The following is a 24,693-nucleotide window of genomic DNA, read 5'->3' as shown; positions in this document are numbered from 1 at the left end:
ATAAAAAAACAAAGTAATTGATACTTTTTTATCAAAGCGGCATACGGATTTGACTACATCTCTGAGACACACTTTGGGGAAGAGATCGTTATGAGGGTGCGGCCATCCAGAGGAGCAAACAGTGGACACAGCTTTTCCTTAAAGCTGTCTGTGAATGTGTAGATGTGAGCCCTGGTCTCCACGTTGTAGAAGGAGATCTGTCCCTCCTCATAGTCCAGGTAGACGCCCACCTTGCGTGGGATGAGTGCCAGGGGCAGGGCGGTCTCTGGCTTGGTGCAGGCGTAGAACTGTCGCGTGCTTCGCCACAGGGTCCAGTAGCCCTCGGCTGGAGTCATGGGGAAGCGGCCATGCCTCTTGGAGGAAGCTGTGGTCAAGCCCAGCCTCCAGTAGCCATTATTGGCCAAGTCTACCTCCCAGTAGTGGCGTCCAGAGAAGAGGCTCTGCCAACCCAGCACACACGGCCAGCTGTCAAAACGCTGTGTGCTGAAGGCCACCTCAGTTGGGGACAGACCCTCCTGCACCTTCTTGCGGTCGTCAGAAAGCAGCAGCCACGGATGGTTGGTCATAGGATCCAGGGCTATATCAGCTAGATGGAACAGCATGGAGGGGAAGGAGTGTGGTTACGCAACTTTCATTATGTGTAATATCAAAGAGAGGATCACTGGTCACTGATCATGATGAAGGGATCAACATTGATGTAGAGGAAATAATTACCTGAGGCACTACAGATCCAATTCCAGACTGAAACAGAATAACCTTTATGATGATAAATACTAGTGTAAGAGTAAATGATTCATTAATTTCACAAGGAAGTACAGTAAATGGAAAATTACCTGAATTTGGGATGTACTTTGGTGTCTCTGTCAGACCAGAGAAGACAACAGGATACTTAAGAATCAGAGATTTTATGTTGCTACTTGCAATGTTTCAATACAGAAGTATCCCAAGGTTACCAACCTGTTTTCCAGGTGCGTTGTTTGGTTGTGAGCCACAGCTGTGGGACAGTACCCTAGAGGAGAAGAATGATATTGTGTTGTCAGAGTAGGCACAGTGACAGAGGAGGGCATAGTCAGAGTGGGCACGGTGCCAGAGCATGTGGGAATTGGGGAAGCATGATGTCAGAGTAGGCACAGTGCCAGATGGGTGTGGCTGAAAGAGGAGGGTATACTGTATCAGAGGTTATCAGACCCAACTATTAGAAACAAGTTCAGCTAGGTACATTGCTGATGAATCAGCAGTCACATACCATAACGATTACTTTATTTCATTTCAAACCTTTATTTATACTCGTAAAGCACTGAGGTTTCCCTCATTTACAGTGTTGACAAGTTCACACAAATACATAACAGAACAAATACAATACACAATAATAATAATAAATGAAAACAGTTAGAGGTCTAAGTACAAATGTCAAGAGCCATGGATTTAAACTCTGCGATTGAAGGAAGTACCTCAAGCTTTAGAGTGTTGTAAAGCATTCCAGGTATAAGGAGCATCATGGAAAAAAGCAGCTCTACCAAGTTCAGAATGCACCGAAGGAACCCTAAAAACAAGCCAATCGTTTGATCGGGTGTAGTAGGTACCAAGGCTCCAGTCCAACAGAGACGAGGTGTATGGTGGAAGTTTACCAATAATGGCGTTGAAAATAAACAAATGCCAGTGAAAGTTACTGTAAGCCTTAAAGAGAGAGGAGACCAGCCTACCTTATCATAAAGAACACAGTGATGGGTGTCATAACTATCACCTGTAATAAATCTTAGGTTGGAATGATAGACAGTCTAGAGGTTTCAGGGTAGTCAAAGAAGCATGTCTATAGATTGTGTCACCATAGTCTAATACTGATAAGAAGACAGCTTGAACAATTCTCTTCCTGCTGAACATAGGAAAGCTTGAACGGTTTCTGTACAGGAAGCCAATTCTCTGCCACAGCTTAGAGGCTAGACTGTCTACATGAAACTTGAAAGAGTGTTTATCATCCAGCCACAAACCAAGATATTTGTACTCAGTGACTCAATACGCGAGCCATTATCCGTTAATAAATGGAGCCTGTCATAATCAGTAATCCTGGCTCTAGAAAACAACATAAATTTAGATTTGCTAGGATTAGGATTACGTTTCAGATTGGTGAGAGCTTCTTGCAGCACATTAAAAGAAAGTGGCAGCTTCTCAATGGCTTCTTGCACAGTATCCGCAATACAATAGACAACTGTATCATCAGCATATAGATGAGCATGACAGCCAGTTAGTGCAGAGACAATATAATTAATATACTGTAGATGGTGAAAAGGACAGGACCCAACAGTGAGCCTCGGGGCACACCTTTAGCTAGATTACGGACTGTATTGCTCTCATGTAACTGATAACGCACTGTCTCTGACAACCATCCCTGTCAGTTGAGATATGGATCGTACAGAGATGGAGAAAGTCACTTTGGGGCAGACGTGTGTTGAGGAGCAGGAGGGTGTGTGACCTTATGACTCACCGCGCTGTCTTCTTTCAGTAGAGACCAGGTGATGAACTCCAGGAAGGAAAGGATTCTGACCAGCTTCTTCTTCTTCAGCTCCAGCTGCTTCAGCATCTGCGACATCTCATCCTTCATGAGGCCACATTTCTGCACAAACAGCACAGGCACTTACAGGTGTCACCACACAAGCACATGTTGGCGCGCGCACGCACGCACACACACACACACACACACACACACACACACACACACACACACACACCTTTGTCACAGTCTGAAGTTCCTCGGCCCAGTCCATGATCCTTATCTCTGTCTCTTTGGCAGGGTCCTGATCGTTCTCCACAACTAGATTGGTACCTCTCTCCAGTGTCCAGGGACTCTGTTGGATGGTCTCGTTACTGTATCTCTGGGTCAAATTTGTTTCCTCAAAAATATTTTGAGAAGATGTGGATCCTTCCAGTTCAATAACAATTACACAACACATGACTCTGCTCGTGCTGCAGAGGCTGGCCCTGTAGCCGAGCGTCCCAGTCTTTGTTTGTCTGAGAGACCCACCGTGTCCATGTCCACCTTCTTCAGGTCCTCTGCCCACTGCAGGATGAGTCTGCGACACTGCTGGAGGTTGCACTCACTCTGACGCTCCTCTGCGCCGGTCCTGGTGCCGTGCTGCTGGGGAACATCGTCGCCATCACATACACAAACATAATTAGGTGGGCTAGCTTGCAAAAGCTAGCCCAACTTGTGATATTCCCACTATTTCTTTCTTTCTCTTTCTTTCTTTCTTTCTTTCTTTCTTTCTTATTATTATTCTCCCCGTTTTTTGTCTCCTTAACTACTTCTTCATACTTTGTGCTAGAAACTTAATTAAAACTTTAAAATGTTCATAATGTTTAGCTCTTTAACGGATCCATTCAGATTTTTGATATATTTGATAGTTTTTTAGAAATGTAACTTTTAAAACTATTTTTTGTCGCATTGAAACTGCTTGAAACTGCTTTTGGAATGTTCAGAAACTTTGTTTTTAGAGTGGTGGCAGCAGTTCCTTTGAAAATATTCACACATTTTGTAAACTGCTGGCACTCCTACAGTTTTGACAGCTCACACACATATTATATATCAAAATGTTCACACAACGCTGCTGATTCGTACAATGTAAGTATCTAAGCTGTGTGACTTACAGTTTTCGCTGTATAACGATTTGTTCGGCAACTGCGCTCCCCATTGAAACGTATGGCACCGCACTAACTTTTGAGCTGTTAATTTTGCATTTTTACTATTTTTACTTTTTCTAACTTGTCGCCATGCCTACAGTGTTTAAGCTATATGGACATATGGTGCATTCGTTTATTACTGGGAGGTGGCAAATTGCGACTTGCTACTAGGAATGATTAAATAAAACGCCGCATGAACTCGCACTTCCTCGTCGCAAATTCGGATATGTTTCTCAGCCCCCAGTTGCCGGCTGACGTCAATATCATATATCATCATCATATCATTCGCTATAGCTCGAATGAACACAGGTCGGAGGTAGGTATTTTGCCACTTGCGACTTGCCACCTCCAACCACAAACGAACGCACCAATATTATACATAGAATTCTGCAAGTTCTCAGGACTCCTATGGTGTCAATATATAAGCTGTAACATTTATAGTTTTTGCGATAGAGCTGTCTGAAGCGGACCATGTCTAGGATCAGAGTGTCAGTTGGGATTAGAGTGGTGGCAGCTGTTGCTTTTTTTGAATTTGTGTGTATGTGCAGCCTCTCTTAAAGGTACAGGCACCCTTTTATAACTAATGTGGTAGCACAGAGCTCAGCCAAAGTGGAATAGAGACACATGATCTTCACTGGTGGGGGCCGGTGGGAAGCCCGGAGAGGAGTACACTGTCCCTGACTGGCTATGACCAAAAGGGGCAGAGCCTCGCCACCACTATTCACGCCACAAACCCATTTTTCAGCCCCTGAGTGGGCTAGAAACACACAGTCTTTAATGGTGGATGCATGGAAATTGCCCGGAGGTCACTACTGTCCCCAACTAGCTGTGACCCAAGGGGGCGGAGCCTTACCAGCACGCCACTATCCATGTCACAGGCCCCATGACTCAGCCCCTGAGTGGGCTAGAGACACACGGTCTTCACCGGTGGAGTCAGGTAGGTGGCCCGGAGAAGGGTACACTGTCCCCGACTAGCTGTGACCCAAGGGGGCGGAGCCTAACCAGCACGCCACTATCCACGCCACAGGCCCCACAACTCAGCCCCTGAGTGGGCTAGAGACACAGGGTCTTCACCGGTGGAGTCAGGTAGGTGGCCCGGAGAGGGGTACACTGTCCCCGACTGGCTTTGACCTGAGGGGGCGGAGTCTCACCACCATGCCACTGTCCACGCCACAGACCCCACAATTCAGCCCCTGAGTGGGCTAGAGATGCACGGTCTTTGCCGGTGGGTGCATGGAGATTGCCCGGTCCGTAGTAGTACTAGCAGTAGCTGTTACATACAGCTGCAGCAGCTAGCCCACCTCACATTTTCTCCAAGAAATGTACTTTCTAGTTCAGTAAATGCTATTTCCACCCTTGTGGACACCCCACACGTCCACTGTTTCCAGACACTATCTCTTCTAAAGATATACTGGAGACACCCTTTACCTAATCAAGCAACTGTACTGTAACTGGAATGTAAAGTTTTGATCCACCAAGGATATGTGCTGTGCTATAAATGTGATAAGCTATGTAATGTTAGCAAACTCTAAAGCAGCAATGGTTTCCCTGAGCAACATTTACAAAGGTCCATAAAGAACAACAATAAAACATCTTATCAAAGGCTGTGATGACTTTCGTTGTCTTTTATTATTGTCCTTATTTCAGCTCTGCATTGTGTTTTGATTTCAATAAAAGACGGCCCCCAATCTCACACAATACCACACAGTCCAGTGTCTCCTTTTCAGGTGTATTCCAAATGAATCTCTCCAACATGGGATTTAAGCCTCAAGCAAAAGCGGTTTATTACAGAAGGTTTGACATACAAAAGACGATGGCATGGCCTAATGTACAGTTGACCTCTCTGTATGCTGTCTGGACCCAAATCAAAGCATTGGTCTCGTTGCAACGTTCTTATGTGGTTTGAGTGTCCCCCCCTCCCTCGTCTCTTCTCCGATAAGACTGTCTCTCTGGTCTCTTCTGTGGCCTTGTTTTGTCACGTTAACCTACGCTGCCTCGGCGCCCAGGCCTTTATCGCTAACCACAACAATGGTGTTTGGCACAGAGTGTACCAGCCATGGAATGTCTTTATCTCATAAGTCTATGGAAGAGGGACACCGTTTCTTACCGAAAACTCAAGCCGACAGCCATACTCAGAGGTCAATCATCATAATTAGGAAATAGCTAACAGGATCATATTAAAAGGCATTTCTCTGAAAATCAACAATATTCAACAGCTGTTACGGCTTGCATGAAAGGAAAGGTTGACTGATGTATGATGATCGTATTAGGAAGTGCCTGTGAAAAGTTAGAATATTCTAAAGTAGATCAACTGCTCTAATTTGACAGCGGAAACTAGAAACCAGAGATCAGTCTGACCAGGAGATGCCAGATATAGGCTGTCTAGTTCCAGTGGAGGATTTAGGGGGCTACTTCAACAATATTAGATTATATTAGATTTATTGTCCTCAATGAGGAAATGCTTTTCCCAGCTCACGTGGTCAAACAACAAACAGGCCGCAACGTGATCTGAGTCATTGCATTTACATAATCCAATATAATAATATACATAATATAATCCATTATAATAATATATAGTTCTCTCCTACCTTGCAAACATGTTCCACTTGCTGCCTCCACTGACCGAGGAATCTAACACAGTCCTGCAGACTGCGCAGGTTTCCCAGGTCCTGATTGGAGACGTGGAGACTATTTTAATTCACCCCAAATTAGATAAAGCGAAATGCATTAAACAGAAGATATACGACAAATGTTGGTGTAACCAAGTTGAACTGGTTAAAATCCCTCTTGCCACTTGTTTGTCTGCCCCATGGCCTACCTTTGGTCTGGTGGTAGAGCTGCTACTGCTGGGTGCTGAGCTGTGTTGAACCCCATCCTCTGGGAGAGTCCAACGCACAGCCCCAACTGGGCTGCTGTGAGCAGCACTCTCAAAGTTTACCCCAAGATGGTTGAAATCTACACACACACACACACAAATTCAAACCTTGTAACTTGTGTGCTTTTAATATGCAAGTGTGATACACTCATGATGGCTCAACGTTAGACAATATGAATCTGTTATCAACAGGCCTGTAGTAAGGTTGTGTGTGCAGTAGGCTTGTGTGTTGAGCCAACTGGGGAAGTCCATAGGAACTAATAATTATCACTTACTGGTCCCCTTTTCCTTGAGAATGCTTTTCATTTTGGAGAGATTAATTGAAACACCTTTTGTGCTGGTTTATGCAGCTGGTGGGATGTCTGGAGGAAAAAAAACAGGTTGGTTGAAAGTCATGTGGTATCACACAAATTTAGTGCCAAATAATTTTGGTGGTGTTTATTCTCGAATTAATGGATTAATTACGATTGAGACATTGGATGTGAGAGTAGTCTCTTTTTTCCTTTACCACGCTTTATGGGTTTGATGCTGTGGCACTAGTATTGCATATCAAGTAGATACATACATACTGTATAGCATTATTAGTAATGAATAAAAAGTAGATACATACTAGTATGACTAGTATTGAATAACAAGTAGATACACGGCGTATAGCATATTTAAAAATCTGACATGATCAAAAGCAATTAGACATTAGACAGAAAATGCTTACTTTGTATGGTCCTGTGTGGGGGAGAGAGGAGCAGCAGCACAGCCTGCCAGGGGCAGAGTGAAAAGGACCAGGAGGCTCCAGAGCACAGAGACTTACTTCAGTCTCCCAGAGCCTCATCATTATCGCCTTGTACCTTGGTTCCTTTTACTAATCCACAATTGAATGAGATCCAAATGACGTGCACGGTTTTATGGTCTGCCAGTATCTTCTGATTATGAGTCTGGGGTGTGCTCTTTTACTGCAGCAAATAGCAGGGTGATAGACAATGAACAAGACACGTAACATTATATAATGAAATTAATGATTAATAGTGCATTCAAAATGCTACAAATTGCATCAATATCTCAGATTTATGCCAAAGCAAAACTACAAGAAACATTAATTTATCTAATGGCTCTTGTTTCTTCTTAAATCATTAAACATTAGGCCACTAACATGACAATATTGTTGGCGGGGGCTACAAGTCTAGTTTGGTTCTTTCAGCTCTGTACCTGAAAAAGGCACTAGTTTCACTATTGATACAAAATTCTGAATAGTATGAACTAGGCTGAACCATAGTCACGGCTTTTGTAATCAAGGTAACCATCATTTATAACCATCGGATAAACTGAGGAGTCAAATCATAAAAAAGGTTGCATAACAACTAGAGCATGAAAACAAACATTTGCTAGACCAGGAAAGCAAAAGCATATAGTGTCATCGATTGTTAACCCCTCCAACATACATATTGCAGAGAAATCCAATACCACGTACAGTGAAATGCTTATCCCCACTGAGTGTACTAACATACGTCCTGGCCAAGTTTCTTGGTACTGTATATGTGCACCAAGATGGAAATGACCTGGTAGCTAAATCTGATACAAGGCATCTGTTCTCCTGCATTTGGTCCTTGACAGATACATGCAATAAACTAAAAGCCTGTGTGTGTTCAGTGTTAGCTTTAAGGCAGCCAGAGACTGGAAAACTCATCTAAATGCTTTTTAAATCATCTACACACGAAGGGACCAGGCACTTAAATAGGTCATTGTAAAGTTACATGTCACCCTTATGCACATGAAATAAACCAACTTGAAGAGCTCATTTGCAAAAACAGATATAGCCCATCTGTTTTGATTAATTTTGAAAAGTTATTTTTTCAAATATCAATATCAAATACCAATCAAACTGCAGTTGTGTTGTTTTGATAAAGTAAAGAAGACCCATTTTTATTTAATCAAAACAAGCAAACTGTATCCGTTTTTGCAAATGAACTCGTCACTTGAACTTTAATCCAGTGCCCTCCTAGCCTGGCACTGTTAGGCTTATGTTTTGGTTTTAGATGATATTCTTGACACAGGCGTACCAATAACAGGCAAAAGTCATGGTCAGAAATATGATTGCGAGCTAAAATTATACCCATCTCATTTCGAAGCGTTCTGAAAATATCAAGAACAATCTCACTCAGGCACACAGTGCTGTCACAGCAACTGTCAGCTGCTTGCTGTGGAGTTCAACTGGCATCCAGTTTTAGTTTCCACTGCGGAATGCTCGCCACCCCTCCCTTCAGCTCAAGAGCCAAGCTTGTGTGTAATGTTCACAACTGGCATCAAAGCCCTTTCATGACTAAAGCCTCAGACTGACACAGCAACACCGCCTATTGTTGACCTTGAGGTCACATCGGAGGTCAAAGGCATGGATGCCATAGGGACGTCCATTATTACGTCAACAGCTCAATTGTTTTAGCAGGACATGCCTTTGAAATTGAACAGGTAGTAGCATACAGTCCAAAATCAACGGGGAGATATGCATTTAAAAAAATCTTATACAAATATTATTCTATCTTTTTATTCACGCATTTTTGGGTTGTGGCATAGCCTTGTCTTGTCTACTACTTTGAGTGCCATGTCTCTTGAAACGATCGTATTCTAGCTACTGTTATGTGAGGATACAGCACTGATATGTAAAAAATAATAATAGTAAAAATCGATGGTTACGTATTGTAACCCTAGTTCTATGAGTGGAGCGGAGCCCCACAGGGCTAGCTCCTATTGGCTAGCGAAACCCAGCTAGCTACATTGACTGAAGAAAAAAACATACACGCACCTGTGTCCAACCAGGTCCGGTGCACCACTGTATAAGCGGGCTACGCCCGCACATCTGCTCCTAACCGAAATTTTCAGCGAGCAGACTGCGGGGTCAGCAAGTCTGTTCCCTGTGGGGCTCCGCTCCACTCATAGAACTAGGGTTACAATACGTAACCATCGTTCTATTTCGTGGAGCTCCGCCCCACAGGGCTAGCTCCTATTGGCATAAGCGGAGCTACACGACCGCACCATACACTCTTGCTGGCCCCAGTAAGGGAACCAGTCAGGACACAAGCCAGGGCTCCAAGGCGAGACCATACTAACAGTTGATCCGACCCAAGCACTGGCCCCACCCCGCCACACTCAGTCTATCACAGCCGAGGGCAAGGAGAGGCACGTGGGGCGAGAGCTGGACCAAAGCGGTTACTCCGTAACAAGCCCGTCCCAGCCTCACACATAAACAGGAGCGGAACGTCACTAGACGGGCCCGCTCCTACCTTAGCCGAACCGGTGAGACCTGAGTGAGTCACGTCTGCCTTCCTAGCAGGAAAAGACCCCGCGGCTCAAACCGGTTCTCCAGTAGCGGCGAGACCTGCCGTGGTCAATTCTGACTCTTTCACAGAAGACCCGGCGACTCGAGCCGAACACCTACATGAAAAAATCCTGTCTAACGCTGGCTCGCACCGGCGGCTGTGTTTAGCACAGATGACGCCACAGAGACAGAGGACATGGATAAAAGGTAATAACGGACAAAAGGAGACGGGGACGACCAAGTCGCCGCCGCACAGATGTCCTCCACTGACACACCATTGAACAGGGCAACTGACGTGGCCACACCCCTTGTGGAGTGTGCCCGAACATCACCAGGCAGAGGACGACCCGCAGTCACGTAAGACTGGGCGATGCCCTCACAGATCCAATGGGAGAGACGCTGTTTCGACAACGGAGAACCCACCTTCCCTGGGCCGTGGCAAACCAACAACTGGGGGGTGGTGCGGACCGCAGCCGTGCGCTGGACGTAACACGTCAACGCACGCACAGGACACAACAAATGCAGGCGGGCCTCTTCCTCGCTCGCATGAGGTGGAGGATAGAAGGCTCCCAGCTCCAAATCCCGTGCCCTATAGGCGCCCCGGACCACCTTCGGAACGAAAGATGGATCCGTGCGCAACACAGCTTTGCTCCCATCACCCGTGATGAGAAAACTGTCAACGCCCTCAGATCACTGACCCGCTTGCCCGACGTAAGAGCAAGGAGCAGCGCGGTCTTAATCGATAGCCACTTGAGAGATATCCGCTCCATTGGTTCGAACGGCGCTTTACATAGCGCATCCAGAACCAAGAGCAAATCCCAAGGCGGCGCCGCAGCCTTACGCACAGGGCGAAGACGGCGCGTGCCGGCCAGGAAGCGTTTAACCAGGGGATGCCCGAAAACCGTAGTTTTGGCGAACCCCTCATGGCATGCGGAAATAGCACACGCATACACCTCGATAGTGGATGCTGCCAAACCGCCACCATGATCCATCAGGTGCTGAAGGAATTCCAAAATCGCCTCGACCGAGCATGACTCGGGAGCGAAGTCCCTTTCCTCACACCAACGCGCAAAAGCAGCCCATTTGCCAGAGTAAACCAAGGCAGTGGAAGCCGCGCGCGCGCTCTGAATTGTACAGATCACGGCCGGAGAGAGTCCCCTATCAGACAATCTCCGCCGTTCAAGAGCCAGGCCACCAGCGGCCGTCCCAAGACTGGAGGTGCGCAAATTGAGCCCTCCGCCTGGGACAGAGCGTTCGGCCAATGAGGGATGTGCCACGGTTCTACAGTAGTCATGGCCATCACTTCTGCATACCATCTCGCCCAGTGGCGGTCCGGCGCTATCAGTATCACTGATGCACCCTCTGACCGCACCCTGGCCAACAATGGTAAAATCAGCCCCATCGGCGGGAAAGCATACAGCAGCGCCCCCGGCCAGGGGGCATGCGCGAACGCATCCACGCCCAGCGGAGGCTGGTCCTGCTGTCTCAGAGAGAACCAGAGGGGACACTTCGCGTTCTCTCTCGAAGCAAAGAGATCCACCCCTGCTCTGCCGAACCGGGTCCAGAGCTGAGCCACTATCTGAGGATGTAGGCTCCACTCGCCCGGGTGAGGCCCGCCCCGAGACATCAGGTCCGCCCCGACGTTCAGACGGCCGGCAATGTGCCGCGCTGTCAGTGACCGGAGATTGACATGAGCCCATCGCCACAGCGTTACCGCCAGACGGTGAAGCGCTGGCGAGCGGACTCCCCCTTGTCGGTTGATGTAAGCTACTGTGGTCTGGTTGTCTGACCGCACCAGCACATCGCGCCCCTGTACCAGGTGTACAAAGTGGCGCAATGCCAGTAGCACCGTCTCCAACTCCAGGAGGTTGATGTGGCGCCGTTCTCCGACGGCCCACAAACCACCTACGGCCTGGGACAGACATGTACCACCCCAGCCGCTTAGAGACGCGTCTGTGAAGACAGCGACGTGAGCCGACACCCTGCCTATTGGAACACCGTGCGCTATCACGCGCCGGTCCCTCCAATAGTCGAGGTCTGCTGACAACGACCCCGGCATCCGCACAAGGCGCCGTCTGTGCCTCACAGGGTCCAGACGAAGCCGCGCGAACCATCTCTGCACGCACCTCATGTGAAGAAGGCCCAGTGACACTACCACATGGGCGGCTGCCATGAGACCCAGAAGGCGCATGATCGACAGAACCGCGATCTTTCGAGAAGGACGGCAAACACTGAGACTCTTCTCCAGTGTTTCCCTCCTTGAATCGGATAGCCGTGCTCTCATGGCGCTCGTGTCCAGATTGATACCTAGGTAAACAATCTGACGGGCCGGCCACAGAGCACTCTTCTCCCAGTTGATTGCAAACCCCAGGTCGGTGAGATGCCGCACCACCGTGGCGGTATGCATCAGAGCCAACAAAGGCGACGGAGCCAGTACCAGCAGGTCGTCCAGGTACGCCAGGATCCTGATGCCCTGCCGGCGCAGTGGCCTCAACGCCGCCTCCACACAATTGGAGAAGGTTCTGGGGGCGAGCGCACATCCAAACGGGAGTCTGGTATATTCGTACGCCACACCCAGGTAGGCGAAACGCAAAAACTTCCGATGCCGATGAGCTATCGGTATGTGGAAGTAAGCGTCCTTGAGGTCTATGCTGGTGCAAAAATCGCCGGGAAGGAATGCCTCCAGCATTTGTCGCACCGTAAGCATATGGAACTTCAGATTCGCCACCGTTTTGTTGAAAAGGCGGAGGTCCAAAATTGGCCTCACGCCCCCCGTCTTCTTTGGCACGAGGAAGTAGCGGGAATAAAATCCCTCGTCCCTCTGGCCTGACGGGACCACAGTTACCGCTCCCTTCGCCATCAGTTCTGCAATCTCTGCTGACAGAGCGGCAGCCTGAGCGGGACGCGGTATCACTGTCTCCACTACGCCCATGAAGGGCGGTGGGGGGCAACAAAACTGAATGAGATACCCTTCCCGTAGAACACGCTGCAACCAGCTGTCCAGGAGACATCTCTCCTGCCAGACTGTGAAGAGGTTGGAAAAAAAGGTTGTGCCGGAGATCGCGGGAACAGATCGAGGAACCTGCCATAGTTCAATTTGGCCCTGACCGCCACCGGACAGCTGAGAAACTCTGCTGTCCTGGCCCAAGGCGGGCCACCCTCGAAAGGGAGATGAAAAATCCCCATTGGGAGTTCCATGTCCCTGAACAGCGCGAGAATGAATGGCATTCCTGTCAAGAAGCACTTCATTCACAAAAAGAGGAAGTGAGCCGACACCGTCCGCATCGCTAACAAGCCGCCGTCGCTCATCCCATTGAGAGAAAACGGCGGAGTGTTGCAATGCGGGAAGCCCCGCCTTCTCATTTGCATGATCTGTCAAGGTGCCGTCTTTCGCAGACCGACTAGACGGGACATGAGAGGCGGGCAGTGATTTCGCGCCAACATCACACAAAGCGGCCAGGCGAAAACCATGCGACTGGTGCACGTTGTGAGATGAAGTGTGGATATCAGACACCATAGGCCTGCTCCTTTTAGCTAAAGGCCGAGCGTTGGTATCACACACACTGACGGAGCGACGCCTCGGCTGCTCATGAAAATAGCCAGCCGAGGCAGTAAACACGGAGGTATTCTCACTGACCGGTGAGCGTGAAAACTCTCTACCTGTCGAACACACAGGGAGAGGCTCGAACGCTCGGCCCGAATGAACGAACGCCGTCTGGGGGTCTAGCGCATCTTTTTCGCCGCTAAACCCCGCCAGCGGTCGGTCCCGAGAAAACTCCGAACAGGGCAGTACAGCCATAGCACTTGGCCTGGGCGCACACATCCCCTCTGTTAAAAACCCAAACGGTCTGTTTATAACAGGGGCGGCGAGACCTGCCGTGGTCAAATCTGACTTTCTCACAGAGGACCCGGCGGCTCTAGCCGAATATATTACATTCGCTGAACCGGCGAGAGCTGCGCACGTCACGTCTGCTCTCTTTGCAGGAAAAGACTCCGCGGCTCGAGTCGGTTTTCCAGCTGCGGCGAGACCTGCCATGGTCAATTCCGACTTTTTCACGGAAGACCCGGTGGCTCTAGCCGAATACATCACATCAGCTGAGCCGGCGAGCCCCGCGTGAGTCACGTCTGCTTTAGCAGGAAAAGACTCCGCGGCTCGAGCCGGTCTTCCAGCCGCGGCGAGACCTGCCGTGGTCAATTCTGACTCTTTCACAGAAGACCCAGCGGCTCTAGCCGAGAACATTACAGTAGTTGAAAAGGGAGGAGATGCGGACTGCACATTACAACCAGCTTGATAACGTTGCATCGTGTTTGCTTTATTGAACAGGTAAACTTGCTCACCGCCGCTCTTAACAGAGCGTGGTGTGGCACAACACAGTCACGCATCTCCACGCACCGTCAATAGGTGCGCCTCTTCCTACCCCAAGCCGGAGGCGGAGCGGTGGGCGCGCTTGAAGACGCCGGACCGGTCCCGGCACCCTGGGCGGGGTAGGCAGGGGGAGGTCGCGGGGGAGGAGCCGCGTGCGCAGTCCAGGAGCCCGGGCGAGCCGGTCCATGGGCCGTAGCGGGGCGGGACCCCGTGGCAGGTTGTTTAGCCTTGTGTGTCCGCCGGCGCTTGCTCCCAGTCGCGGCAGCATCAGCCGGAGCACGCGGACGTGCCGGCACACTGCGCTCCCCCGGAGCAGCGTGGCGAGCGAGGAGGAGCCGGTCCTGCTCCTGGCTGCGACACTGCTCAAGGATGTTAGACACAGCCGCCCCAAACAACCCCTCCCTACTGACCGGTGAGTTGAGGAGGACACTCTTGTTTTCCTCGCGCAGACGAGTCAGGGAGAGCCATAGGTGGCGCTGCTGCACCACCGACGTACGCCTCCAGGTCAGGCATAGCCGGCAGGAGACGAGGAGCAGGCTGAGAGGGACGCCCGTAGCAGACGGAGCTCCACAGTGGGAGCCCCGTAGTCGCAGCAACCTCCGGGACGGAGATACCGAGGTGATGCGCGGCTCTCTCCAGCAGCCGGGGCAGGTCGCGATCGAAGGAACCCCGCCCCGGGAAGGAGGCGCCACTAGCCGTAGTGGCTTCCAACGCAGAGAGAACCTCGTCTGCCTCGGAGAGCTCTTCCTCATCATCCGTAGGCGCGAGGGAGGTAATCGGGGCCGCCGGTTGTTGCGGGGGCGCGCCGATGTCCTCGCCGACCAGCTGGACCAGACCTTCAGTCTCCAGCGGCGGCGGAGCGAAGAAATGCGCCCGGAGCATCCTCTCCATGGGGTCCAGGAGGGCGCAGATCTCGCAGGCGGGGGACGGAGCCAGACCCGCTCTGGCGTGCTGCGGCCCCAGACAGCGGAAGCAGAGGTGGTGTCCCACGTCGCTGTAGCGGGAGCCGCACACACAGAAACGATCCGGCGGATCAATCGGCGCCGGCAGGGGGTCATCTGAGGACGCCGCCAGCTCCGCTTGGGTCCGCTGAGTAGACATCTTCTTATCTTCTCCAGTAGCAATGCGAGCTGAAAATTTCGAAGGAGCAGATGTGCGGGCGTAGCCCGCTTATACAGTGGTGCACCGGACCTGGTTGGACACAGGTGCGTGTATGTTTTTTTCTTCAGTCAATGTAGCTAGCTGGGTTTCGCTAGCCAATAGGAGCTAGCCCTGTGGGGCGGAGCTCCACGAAATAGAACATACGATCTCATCTGTTTGGATAATCTCTGGGAGACGCGGTCTGTACACCGAGTGACAGAAACTCTATTGTGTGGTCCAGAGTGTCCAATCAGAAAGGGCAGCGTGAAGGATGGGTGAAAACTCAGCGTTTTCATTGGTCAAGACGGCATACAAGGACGTATTCATCCACACGTACTCATAATGTCTGCGCTTGGATGAATAGACACGACAAGGACAGACTGAAAATCATGCGGAGAAAATGGTAGCCCTATTGGAGTTTCAAAGGCACTGTTAACATTTCTATGCGTCAACATTTTTGTTCGTCGGTGTACTGTAGCCTACTATGTGATTAGTATGTTGATTCGTTTTAAGCGATTTCGTTTCATTAAACTGAATATCGATCAAGACATTAGGGGGGAAAACCGAACATAGTAATTTATTAACAAACGATAAGCCTAGTCAATTAGCTAACTGACAACGTTTTCGACCATGGATTTTGTTTTGAGCGGAGCGGCCGCCTGCGGTGCGTGTCTGTTCACCAACCCACTCGAGGTAGTGAAAACTCGGATGCAGTTACAAGGGGAGCTCAAAACTAGGGGCACATACCAAGTATACTATCGCAACGTTTTCCATGCATTTTACACTGTTGGCAAAGTAGAAGGACTGGCTGGTTTACAGAAGGGCTTAGTCCCAGGACTTTTATATCAATTTTTCATGAATGGTGTGAGGCTCGGCTCGTATGCAGTCATTGAATCATCTGGTTACATCCACACGAATGGAAGGGTCAGTGCAGCCAAGACCACGGTCGCAGGAGCAGGTGCTGGCGTTGTGGGTGCTGTGATGGGAAGTCCCATTTATTTGGTTAGTAGGCTAGATTAGTGATTATGTGAAAGCCTTCATGTTTACAGTTTGCAGTGTGCGGACATTTTAATTACAGAACTGTGTGAAAATGTTTGTTACATACTGTAGGTAAAGACTCACCTTCAGAGTCAGTCCACCTCCTCCATCGCAGTTGGACATCAATATAAACACCAGGTTAGAAATCCCCCATATGTTCTTATATCGAGTGTTTGTCGAGTGTTCATCTGTAACTTAAATCCTACTCTTGTCCTTCCATCGGTCTGTCAGGGGATGGTCCACGCCCTGGCAGCCATCCACAGGCAACATGGCCTCCTGGGCCTGTGGAGGGGCGCCAGTGCTGCAGTACCAAGGGTCAGCGTGGGGTCAGCGGCACAACTTTCCACCTTCTCTTCCTCCAAGGAGCTTGTTACAGATTTACAGGTAGCTTACAGAGTTTCTTCACCATAGTTTCCACATTGTAGGTTTTTACAGCATGTGCTCCATTCCCACTAGTGTGCTCTCCATTTTACCCCTCCCCCCCAACCAGTCACATGGACCTTGCATAAGCCTGTAGGGTGGAAAAATTAAATCAGAACTGTGAAGGGTCATCAAAAGTAGATCAACCATTTTTTGGAATACTACTTTGATGATGGTTAACCATAGGTAATTGATAACAGCGCCAGTCACACGTTAGTTACATTATATTACAGTCATTTAGTAAGTAAGTAAGTACAATTTTATTTATATATCACCCTTCGTAGCACGAGTGCACAGAGAGCTTTACAGTGGGAACATTAAAAACAACATAGTCCAATCAGATACATACAAGTGCACTGAATACATTCAAGAGAAAGAGTGCACGTAAACATAGTGACATAAAAGAGGTCAGTGTCAGGGGAAAACAGGCAAGCCGAAAGGAGAGAGTGTGGCAGATAGAGACGGCCTAGCACGCAAAGGCTTGTCTGTATAAGTGAGTCTTTAGCTGCCCTTTAAAACTGTCCACAGAAACCGCAGCTCTCAGATCCTGTGGGAGCGCGTTCCAAAGTCTAGGAGCCACAGCCCCAAAAGTCCGATACCCCTTTGTCTTTAGCTGCGTCCGAGGCACTGTCAGGAGACCTTGGTCAGATGAACTCAAAGTCCGGCTGGAGGTGTGGTGGTGGATGAGGTCACAGATGTAACTGGGGGCTAGTCCGTGGATGGCTTTGAAGGTGAAGAGCAACACCTTGTACTGGATTCTGAAAGAGACAGGTAGCCAGTGCGGGGCGGCAAGTATGGGTGTAATGTGACAAGACTTTTTTGACCTGGTAAGTAATCTGGCAGCTGCATTTTGGACAAGTTGAAGCTGGTCAATGGATGACTGATTGAGACATGTGAACAATGAATTACAGTAGTCAAGCCTGGATGACATAAATGCATGGACATACATTTCTAGCGGGACACAATAGAACGGAGTTTAGCAATGTTTCTCAGATGGTAAAACAGTTGCGACACAGAGACTTGACATGTTTGTCCAGGTGCATAGACTAATCAAAGTGCACACCAAGGTTCCTGATATTAGGGTGGACGCTGTTTTTGAGGGGCCCTAGATGTTCTTGCACCCTGGCTGTGACACTGTCAGAGGCAATGACTAGAACCTCGGTCTTTGCAGCATTTAACTGGAGGAGGTTGTTTGCCATCCAGCCCTCAATGGCCATCAGACACTCAAGGAGAGTGCTGAGACTCTGCATGTTCTCTGGTTTGAATGCAAAGTGGAGCTGGATGTCATCCGCATAACAGTGGTGGGAGACACTGGGGAATTTACTGATGATGTGCGGGAGCATGTATAGGGCAAACAGGATAGGAGCCAAGACGAAACCTTGCGGAACGCCACAGTGAAGGGGGTAGGAGTCAAGACTTGTAAGGGCCGACAGCCACAGAGAAGCATCTTTCACTGAGGTAAGAGGCAAACAACTCTAGGGCAGTTCCCGCCACGCCCACCCAGTCCCTAAGCCTATATAAAAGAATGCTGTGGTCAACGGTGTTAAATGCCGCACTTAAATCTAGGAGGACTAGCACAGAGCACTTGCCTGAGTCCAAGGACATCATGATGTCGCTGGCTACTCGGAGGAGAGTGATTTTTACGGAAGCCTGACTGGAATTTGTCTCCGATGTTATTCGCCGTCAGATAGGTGGTGAGTTGGTTTGCCACAACTTTCTCTAACACCTTGGAGACAAGCGGGACACAGCCATTCTCAACCAGCAGGGTCCGCAGAGGGCCATGGAGGCAGTGGTAGGCTACTGCCAAATGGTTAGAAACCAGGCCAGGTCAAGCCTGGCTTATGTGCGTGGCTGGCTTGTTTCTGTTCAGGACTGGTAGGACGGAAGCTAGTCATGCCACTGAAATAGCTGTGAATTGAAATGACATAAAATAATGTCTGATAAATTAAGATAGGTCTTGTCGCCTGGACACATCAGTTCCAATGCTTTCAATGCTAATCCAGCACAATAAGAGCGGGATAGCCAGTTAGCTCATGAGCTCACAACAACTAGCGGCAGCTTCCATAACATTAATGGTAGCGGTCAGTGGCTAAAACAGTTACACTGATGATTCCAGTAACGTTAGCTATTTTGCGGCAATTGGTTCAACTTCTGTTTCTGGACAAAGGTAAGGGATAAAGGTTTGGGAGGTTTGAGGTATAGTCCCATAAAATCATCCCCATCAGGTCTTGAACCCCGATTTCCCAGGTGAGAGTCCAATACTTTCACCGCTACTCTACTTGTATATTGGAGATCGGCGGCTTGATTTTGGTGTCCTTCTTTATTTTGGTGTGGTGGAACTACTGCCTCTTGTGGTGCCAACAGAGAAATGCAGGTCAACATTGACCGGAGTGGGGGAGGGAGGGAGTGACAACCGGACAAATGCTATCCTAGGTGCTGGCTTACAGCCACACACAAAAATTAAAATAAAGTTTGGTAATTTACAAAGGTCGTTCTTTTTTTTCTAAATGTATTCAAGAGTTTACATATAAATAATAATGTCACGTTAAAATGTATAATTTAAGCATTTAATTTTTTCTCCTTTTCTTGTCACGTCTTGTTTTTTTTCCAATCAAAAGCGGGCCTTATGTTACAAAAGGTTGAGAAACCCTGATTTAGCAGATGCTTTTATCCAAAGTGACTTACAATAATTGCATTTAACGTAGGTTCTTGATAGGGAGGATCCTGGTAGTGAGGTGAGTTTTGAGCCTGTAGCGGATGGACAGCGACTCTGCTGTCCTGAAGTCTGTGGACAGTTCACTCCACCACTGATTGATACATTGCCTGAGCAAAACAGTGTATTCCACTGCTCTTTCTCTTTAGATATTTCCTGAGGGGAGTTGGCTGGTGGCTCTGACAGCAGGGATGATCAGCAGTGTGGTGGTGGTACTGGCCATGACACCCTTCGATGTAGTCAGCACTCGGCTGTACAACCAGCCTGTGGATCGTCTGGGAAAGGTAAGCCTTTTATTTTTAGGTGACTGATGTTTATTCTATTAGGGCCATCAGTGTTAATCTTCTACACATGAAGTGCAAAATACAGTGTATAATATTACAAACACATGTTGATTGTGTGTATAATATTACAAACACATGTTGATTTTCATTGTGTTCACCCACACCAATTTAGTGCAGGCCTGTTAAGAGTATGTGCCTCTGGAGACTGATAGATTGTAATCTTCTTTTCAGGGTGAGCTTTACCGGGGGTTCGTGGACTGCTTCTCGAAGACGCTGAGGAAGGAGGGCTTGACAGGACTCTACAAAGGCCTGGGGGCTTCCTACTTCCGTCTGGGCCCACACACTATTCTGTCTCTGCTCTTCTGGAACGAACTACGCAAGGTCTACCAACAATACAGATAGCATCAGGCAGCGAGATGCAGTCAGATGTCAAAATAGGTAACCCATTAAAGCCCTAAGTTCACACGTTAAGCGTTCCTCATTGGAATGAATGTAGTCCTGAGAGGCAGAAGAGTTTGAGTTACCTTCCTTCATATGGAAAAGTCATAACGAGAGTGAAGGTCAAGTTTTATACACTCCTATAAGAATATAACTGGAACATGTCTAACTCACAGTGGAGCACCTATTTCTGAAAAAGATGTGGTTACTGAACCCTTGAATCCTATTCTGTGGCTGAACATACCAAAACAGGACCATGTTTGAAATGGGAAGGGGTTTCTGAAGAGAACAGAAGTTAATTCATTCCACTTGAGGGTGATAGACAAAACATGTTTAAACAAATACATGTATTCCTCCACACCACATATAGTATTTACTGATATGTAATGTTACACATTATTTTTGATGGACATTCCAAAACAAAGCCTGTCTAAATAGCCTTCAACAAATAAATATCTTGTTAGAGCTAGCATCCAGATATGAAACAAGATGGCAACAAATGCATAAATAATGTTTGATTCAATTAATCACTTGTAAAATTGGTGGTTCAGCTTAGTAGTGGGAACTGACACAAGCTTTAAGCTTCAAAAGCATTGTCAGTGGTCATTATGATCGCCTGCCATACTTTTTGAATTAATTCCTTTTTCATAGTCTGATCTATGATGGTTGTCTAATACATTGAGTGCTCTTATTTCAAATGCTGCTAGGATGTTTACTGTTTTAGATCATGGCAGGGACTTATTTCTCATAATATCAATCACTGAACCATTGTTACTGACCATGTTCACAACTTTGCACCTGTGAAGATCATGACATTAAGTCATGAAACTCCAACCAACAGACACAAGATATTATGATGCTGATTTATTGGTATTTTACGCAAATAAATTTCAAGTGCCATGCAACCTTGCAAGAGATAAAAGTTTGCTACTTATCAAATAAGGAATGTTTCACCATGGTTCGATTAAATGGTGTTTGCCTTTTCAAGTGGTCTGACATTGTGTTCTGCAAATAAAGATGACATTGTGAAAGGCAAGTTATGAATAAAGTGTATTACATTTACAAGACAACTATTTGTGTAATAGAAATATATCATATCAGCTTAACAGTTCATGATTTGAGTTGGCAGCGTACTGTAATAACACCAGAGGACAGCAATGTGCTATCTTGAGTGGGTTCACCATGACCATGCCATTGAATCTTTGAACCACTGGGACCAAACCTTTAGTTTGAACCGGCAGCCCCAGGCTGTTGGGAGACGAGTGGAATATTTGTGCATCCAGACATGGACTTGGCCTGTCCTCTATCCAAACACTCCTGGGTCGTGCAGTTGGAGAGACTGTAATAAGTGGTGGAATTCCTGAAGTGTCCAGGGTGCTGTGGCCTGTGCTCCCATTCCAACGGCACTGCTACTGTTAGGGCTGAGACAGAAGGGGGAGGAGGAGGGACGTCAGGCTACAAACTCAGGATGCCTGTTATCTGTACATTACAAGTTAAGCCCTCAGGTGACAAGCTGATAAAGAGGTCAAATTCTCACCTGATGCTGAGGGGGTCGTTGAAGGTTACTATGATATCTGTAGAGAACTGTGGTAGCCGGAATAAGCCTAAGTGTATGGTTACTATATTTTTGGCCTGCAGTTAAAGACGGAACAAAAAAATATTAGTAAGCCCCCTTTGTGCATGGAGTAAGAATATTAATTGTTATTTCTGCAAAAACGTCACATACCTCCTCGTTGAACTTGGAGACGCACTGTGTTCCTCTAAGGAGCCAGGCAGAGCTGCACTCCTGTAGAGAGAGGTCAGGTTTGAGCAGGGGCACGACCACCTTCACCTCTGACGTTCCTGGGCCCGCCGCCTTGTTGCTCCCCGCAACATCCTCAAAGTGATACCTAAAAGACCGAATGGACACGCCCCCTTTTGTTTGTTTGTTTGGTGAGAATTATTCTGTCAGTGTGTCAGAACAACATCTAGCTTGGCCACACACCTGGCAGCGTCCTCGTTCTCGATGTGATCCTGGAACTCCAGCAGCTCCACAATGACGCTCTGGTCAGTGTCGCCATGGGCAAACACCTCCTGGTTGTCTGGGATCTCCCTCAGCTCACTGCCCACATGTAGAGGTGTGTGTGTGTGTGTGTGTGTGTGAAAGAGAGGGGGGGTTGAGCTTCCTCAGCAGCCCAGCTAACCTGTCACTGAGCTGTTCAGAGTTAACTTTAGTTAGCTAGGTATTGCACAGAGGCAATAGCAAACTCATGGCACACTCACCTTATGTCTTTGGCACTGTGTGGGATAGAGGCTGACAGGGCACCCCCAAACAAAGGGTAACCTTCCATAACGTTCTTTTTAAGACTGTGCATAGGCTACCATGGAATGGAACGAACCATATAATATTATTATGGGCAAACGACTTTCCCGGATGTCCTTAGATATCTCATCTGACGGTAACTAGACAGCTAAATTTGACCCATGATCACGTTGGGTAGCGTTAATTTAAACGAGAGAGCTGGCAGGCAAACACTAAAAATGATAACCACGACCCACTCGGGCGAAAACAGGCTCATGAGGCTTTATGCAACATATTCTAACCATCGGTTAATCCTACCTGGACTGGAAAAGACCGATAACAGCTTCACATTAGTTACAAAGTTAATTCGGGCGGAAGTAGACAGTTAGTCACTTCTCCTTCGTCTAAGGTTAAAGGGCGGTTGGCAAACCTGAATGGCGCTGACAGCGCCTCCTACCGAACTGGAGCAGAAAGACACCTGGGGGGTCATTTTTCAAAAAGGGTGTAAATCATGGATGTATTAATATGGTGTAAATTCAGGTGTAAAAGATGGCGTACCTCAATGATAAATGAGGCCCCAAGACGGTTGTAGTTGGATGGGATCTATATTATAGCTCCATGAATGGTATAGAATCAGTTTATGGCCATGCAGTTTTTCAACATACTAGGAATTTGCTTTCGGTCGTTGCAGGGACGAGACAGGACAGTGTAAAGACAGGGCAGTACAAAGAGCGACTACAGAGCAAAGAAAAAGGACAATACAAAAGGCAGTGCAGTCAATAGTAAGCACAGTGAAACGTGAGTGTGTGTAGGGGTCTCGCCCTCTAGCGGACATGCGGGTTTACTCATTGTTTCGCGTCATTCTTCCATTCATTACGTCACTAATGAATTGTTACGGCAAATTCTCTTTAGAGAAATTATCATTATCGAGACAACCAAATTAGGTAAGTTGGCATACTCATGCCCACACTGTCAAATTAAATTGATGATCATAAATGAAAACTGAAAATTACCACTTGCCATTTTTGTTGTAGTGTCGTATGCATATGTAGTTCTGCAGTTACCTCTAACTGCGTATTGGGGGAAACACACCATATATAAATATATTATTCTGACACTTAATCCTCTCTAGTATATCACACCAAAATTTTATCTTGCTTACAGTATAAATGTGGCATGATCAGCACATACTTCCCCATTGATAATTGATTATGTTGCCCTGTGCTGTCATGTATGATGCCCACTGAGGTTTCTGTCTCCAGGTATGCATCCTGCATAATGACAGACTCTGGCTCTGGATCCTCGATACCATTAAAAGGTATTTTGAAGAAAAGTGGTCTATCCAGCGATACAGAACCCTTGATCCACAATCCTGACTGTCCCATGAGCTGCCAGTCCTCCAGATCTCTGGCTCATCTGCAGGGACATCTAAGCCCTAACATACCCCTCAAAGGCATCCTGAAGACCAGCTGTGATCCGGAAGGAAAGCAAAAAGATAATAACAGCTCTAAATGTCGGTAAGTGGTAGCTAGCTTCTTGTTTTTACATACTCTGGATATTCCTCAGGTTCCACTTTCTTTTTGAATGACTCATTTGCAGGAGACAGAATAGGCCTTTTGATCTCAGTCTTTCCCTTGTTCTTCCATTCTCTATTTCTCAGTAAGAGACAAAGATGGGATGAGGGCAACATTCTTGCCACTAGCTGTCATTCCTGGCTGGAGTTAAAGCCCAGGCCTCACCTGTGAGTGCACCCATGAAAGCTATACATCACAGGACATCATATTCGCATAGTACACGCTGGTGTCACGTCACAATGTGACATTTTAAATAAGACCCCATCCCCACCATTATGCTGGTTTCATCCTCGTTTCTCAGATGCAGCGTCACCACCTTGGATGGGGCTGCAGGTAGCAGCACATCAGGAGGGCAGGCCTGTCCGTGTAAGAGGTAAGAGGACATGCAGGTGTGAATGGCTTTGCATAAGATACACTGAGCCCTAATTATGTGTCCTTGGACTTTACTGAAATGCTGTTTGTCTCAGGAAGAAGACTCAGAGTTGGGATGAGACAAGTATTTTGGCCACTCAGCATCCTGTCAGGATGGACAACTCTCTGACTACAGCTGATGATGGATTTCCCGCCACTGTTGCATGGTAA

At 47.8% G+C, this 24,693-nt stretch overlaps 3 protein-coding genes across 3 annotated transcripts; 1 reads left to right on the top strand and 2 right to left on the bottom strand.

Annotated features, from left to right (window-relative positions):
* Positions 1–53: 53 nt before the first annotated feature.
* Positions 54–7,382, bottom strand: LOC311318820 (butyrophilin subfamily 1 member A1; the record flags this gene model as incomplete). The annotated part of the gene is made up of 9 exons (XM_084450253.1): positions 54–586; positions 715–741; positions 834–860; positions 958–1,009; positions 2,483–2,611; positions 2,727–2,870; positions 3,020–3,130; positions 6,264–6,344; positions 7,359–7,382. The coding sequence occupies 9 exons, from the start codon at positions 7,380–7,382 to the stop codon at positions 54–56; spliced, it is 1,128 nt and encodes a 375-aa protein (XP_084306379.1).
* An 8,611-nt stretch (positions 7,383–15,993) lies between these two features.
* slc25a35 (solute carrier family 25 member 35) lies at positions 15,994–20,220 on the top strand (the record flags this gene model as incomplete). The annotated part of the gene is made up of 5 exons (XM_084450449.1): positions 15,994–16,365; positions 16,474–16,539; positions 16,633–16,785; positions 19,684–19,818; positions 20,050–20,220. 5 exons carry the CDS (start codon positions 15,994–15,996, stop codon positions 20,218–20,220), a joined length of 897 nt encoding a protein of 298 aa, XP_084306575.1.
* Positions 20,221–20,687: 467 nt separating this feature from the next.
* rangrf (RAN guanine nucleotide release factor) lies at positions 20,688–22,898 on the bottom strand. The gene is made up of 5 exons (XM_084450533.1): positions 22,519–22,898; positions 22,241–22,357; positions 21,983–22,145; positions 21,794–21,888; positions 20,688–21,677 (listed from the first exon to the last, which is right to left on the bottom strand). Exons 1-5 carry the CDS (start codon positions 22,608–22,610, stop codon positions 21,560–21,562), a joined length of 585 nt encoding a protein of 194 aa, XP_084306659.1. The 5' UTR covers positions 22,611–22,898; the 3' UTR covers positions 20,688–21,559.
* Positions 22,899–24,693: the final 1,795 nt, after the last annotated feature.

Source organism: Borostomias antarcticus (assembly GCF_949987555.1).
Source record: "Borostomias antarcticus genome assembly, chromosome: 15".
Lineage (NCBI taxonomy): Eukaryota > Metazoa > Chordata > Actinopteri > Stomiiformes > Stomiidae > Borostomias > Borostomias antarcticus.
The sequence above is the reverse complement of the archived record's forward strand: the minus strand, read 5'-3'. Positions and strand labels throughout refer to the sequence as shown.

What these genes read in the sequence shown, in the direction of transcription:
- rangrf (XM_084450533.1), bottom strand. Translation starts at nt 22,610, where the DNA reads ATGCACAGTCTTAAAAAGAACGTTATGGAAGGTTACCCTTTGTTTGGG. An exon ending in CACAGTGCCAAAGACATAAG is followed by an intron (nt 22,358 to 22,518) that starts GTGAGTGTGCCA and finishes ACATGTGGGCAG; the next exon opens with TGAGCTGAGGGAGATCCCAG. An exon ending in AACGACCCCCTCAGCATCAG is followed by an intron (nt 21,678 to 21,793) that starts GTGAGAATTTGA and finishes CTTCTGTCTCAG; the next exon opens with CCCTAACAGTAGCAGTGCCG.